At 49.1% G+C, this 2,426-nt stretch overlaps 1 protein-coding gene across 1 annotated transcript in view; it reads left to right on the top strand.

Annotated features, from left to right (window-relative positions):
* Nucleotides 1–2,426, top strand: part of FANCA (Fanconi anemia complementation group A) — a 75,617-nt gene that overhangs the window by 13,991 nt on the left and 59,200 nt on the right. The window contains exons 7-8 of the mRNA XM_023507506.1: nucleotides 516–625; nucleotides 2,155–2,237. Coding sequence (XP_023363274.1) covers nucleotides 516–625; nucleotides 2,155–2,237 — 193 coding nt within the window. The remainder of the gene's footprint in view (nucleotides 1–515; nucleotides 626–2,154; nucleotides 2,238–2,426) is intronic.

Raw genomic sequence — 2,426 nt, 5'->3', positions numbered from 1 at the left:
GGATTCGAACCCACCACCTTAGGTGTATGTGGCTGGCGCCTTAGCTGGTTGAGCTACAGGCGCCAAGCCTGTTTTTTCTTTTTTTGAGATAGAGTCTCACTCTTACTGCCCTGGGTAGAGTGTCATGGTGTCATAGCTCACAGCAACCTTAAACTGTTGAGCTCAAGCGATCTCCCTGCCTCCCAGTACTGGGACTACAGGCACCCACCACAAATGCTGGCTAGTTTTAGAGACCAGGTCTCGTTTTTCATCAGGCGGTCTCAAACGCCTAAGCTCGGGATCCTCCTGCCTTGACCTCCCAGAGTGCTGGGATTACAGATATGAGCTGCTGTGCCCAGCTGGTAATACTTAACTTTTTATGTTAGTAGCAACCAAGTAGGTGCCCTTGCCCAGGGTAGAAAGGCTCAGAGGCCACAGCACTGGATCACTGTCCCAGGCTTCCAGGGAGGCTGTGTCAGAGGGGGCTGCTGGGACTGGGACCATAGGACGTGCTGATCTGTGGTCTGTGTCTCCAGCCACCCCAATGTGCAGGCTCTGGGAGCCTGGCTCTTCAGGAACCTGCGTCTTCTGTGTGAGCAGATGGAGGCCTGTGAGCACAGCGACATCTCCAGGGCCGTGCTTTCTGGTACGTTCATGACAAGTGTGGGTTCAGCGGGAATACCCTTTGCTGTGAAGATGTGGGAGTGTGATGTGGCTTCACCACCTGTCGTTGTTGCTTTGCATTGACCTAAGTGGTGTGGAAATTCCAGTAGCTCAGCCCCTGGCACCTGTGTGTTTGTGTAGGCCCTTCCCTTAGAGGCCACTCTAACTTATGAAGGAATATTCACTAGTAAAGGGCCTGCTCTTAAGAGCTTTACATTGCCAGTACCCTTGAGGAACTACAGTGACAATAAAGAAGAAATGTGATGTGCCACACTCCTTACAGGGAGCTTGTGGTTTTGTTTTGTTTTGTTTTATTATTTTTATGGACAGAGTCTTTGTCGCCCTCAGTAGAGTGCTGCGGCATCACAGCTCACAGCAATCTCCAATTCCTGGACTTAGGTCATTCTCTTGCCTCAGCCTCCCAAGTAGCTGGGACTACAGGCGCCTACCACAATGTCCAGCTATTTTTTTTTTTTTTTGAGACAGAGCCTTAAGCTGTCACACTGAGTAGAGTGCTGTGGCATCACAGCTCATAGCAACCTCCAACTCCTGGGCTTAAGTGAGTCTCCTGCCTCTACCTCCCAAGTAGCTGGGACTACAGGCGCTCACCACAACGCCCAGCTATTTTTTGGTTGCAGCCATCATTATTGTTTGACAGGCCCAGGCTGGATTCGAACCCACTAGCTCAGGTGTATGTGGCTGGCGCCTTAGCCACTTGAGCCACAGGCGCCAAGCCCCAGCTATTTTTTTGTTGCAGTTTGGCTGGAGTTGAGTTCGAACTCACCACCCTCGGTATATGGGGGCCAGTGCCCTACTCACTGAGCCACAGGCGCTGTCCTAGTTTGTGATTTTACTTTGCAGAAGACACGTTCATTTTTCCTAAAACTCTCATGGTCACATGAGCTACTTATGATTCTGGAACTCTTATAATCTAATCCCAGGGAGGTTAAGGTTAATTGAAGATTAGACAGAAAATCTTTTGGTCCTAATCTTTGAAGAAAGTATGAGCCCTGGGGTCCCTATGGCTCAAAGGAGTAGGGCACTGGCCCCATATGCCGGAGGTGGTGGGTTCAAACCCAGCTCTGGCCAGAAACTGCAAAAAGAAAACAAAAGGAGGGTGTGAGCCCATTTCATGCTTCAGGGTATGAGGCATGTGGTCCCCTCTGTTGGTGTTGGAGGCTGGCTGGAGGGATTTATCCCCAAGACGTCCCTGGAAGCCTCCTCTTTGTTTATGAGAAAAAAATCCTTACTCTAAACTTGATTCATCTTAAGTATTTCCTTTCAGATAGAATGGCGAGAAGGAAAATCTGTCTTAGGAAGGGCTGTGGTTGTTGACAGGGGCAGGGCCTGCGCAGGGCTCCCTGGGGCTGGCTGAGTCCTGGCAGGTGCCCCATTGGGTCAGCCCTTCAGGCCGTATGCATCCTCTCCCCCTGCCCAAGGGGTGGTCTGTGTGGTTCATAGTTGTTTGGAGACCACAGTATGGATAAGTACTTGGGTTTTGTGGTTTTTCAGATCTTGTGAAAATGTTTGTTCTGAGGGGATTTCAGGAAGATTCAGATCTAAGAAGAACTGTGCAGCCAGAAAAGATGCCCCAGGTAGGAGGGAAAGTGAAGTGAAGAGGCTGGAAAATTGGCATTGTTGTAGAGATAGGCTTCACAAGAGAGTGGTGTCTCCATCCCCATCCAAGGTTTCTGTATATATATTTTATATGGTATATGAATATTTTGGTGTATACCCCTAGCTCATCTTTTTTTTTTTTTTTTTTTTGAGACAGAATCTCACTT

Source organism: Otolemur garnettii, unplaced genomic scaffold (genome assembly GCF_000181295.1).
Source record: "Otolemur garnettii isolate 467f Iridium unplaced genomic scaffold, OtoGar3 scaffold00185, whole genome shotgun sequence".
Classification (NCBI taxonomy): domain Eukaryota; kingdom Metazoa; phylum Chordata; class Mammalia; order Primates; family Galagidae; genus Otolemur; species Otolemur garnettii.
This window is presented reverse-complemented; position numbering and strand designations above follow the sequence as displayed.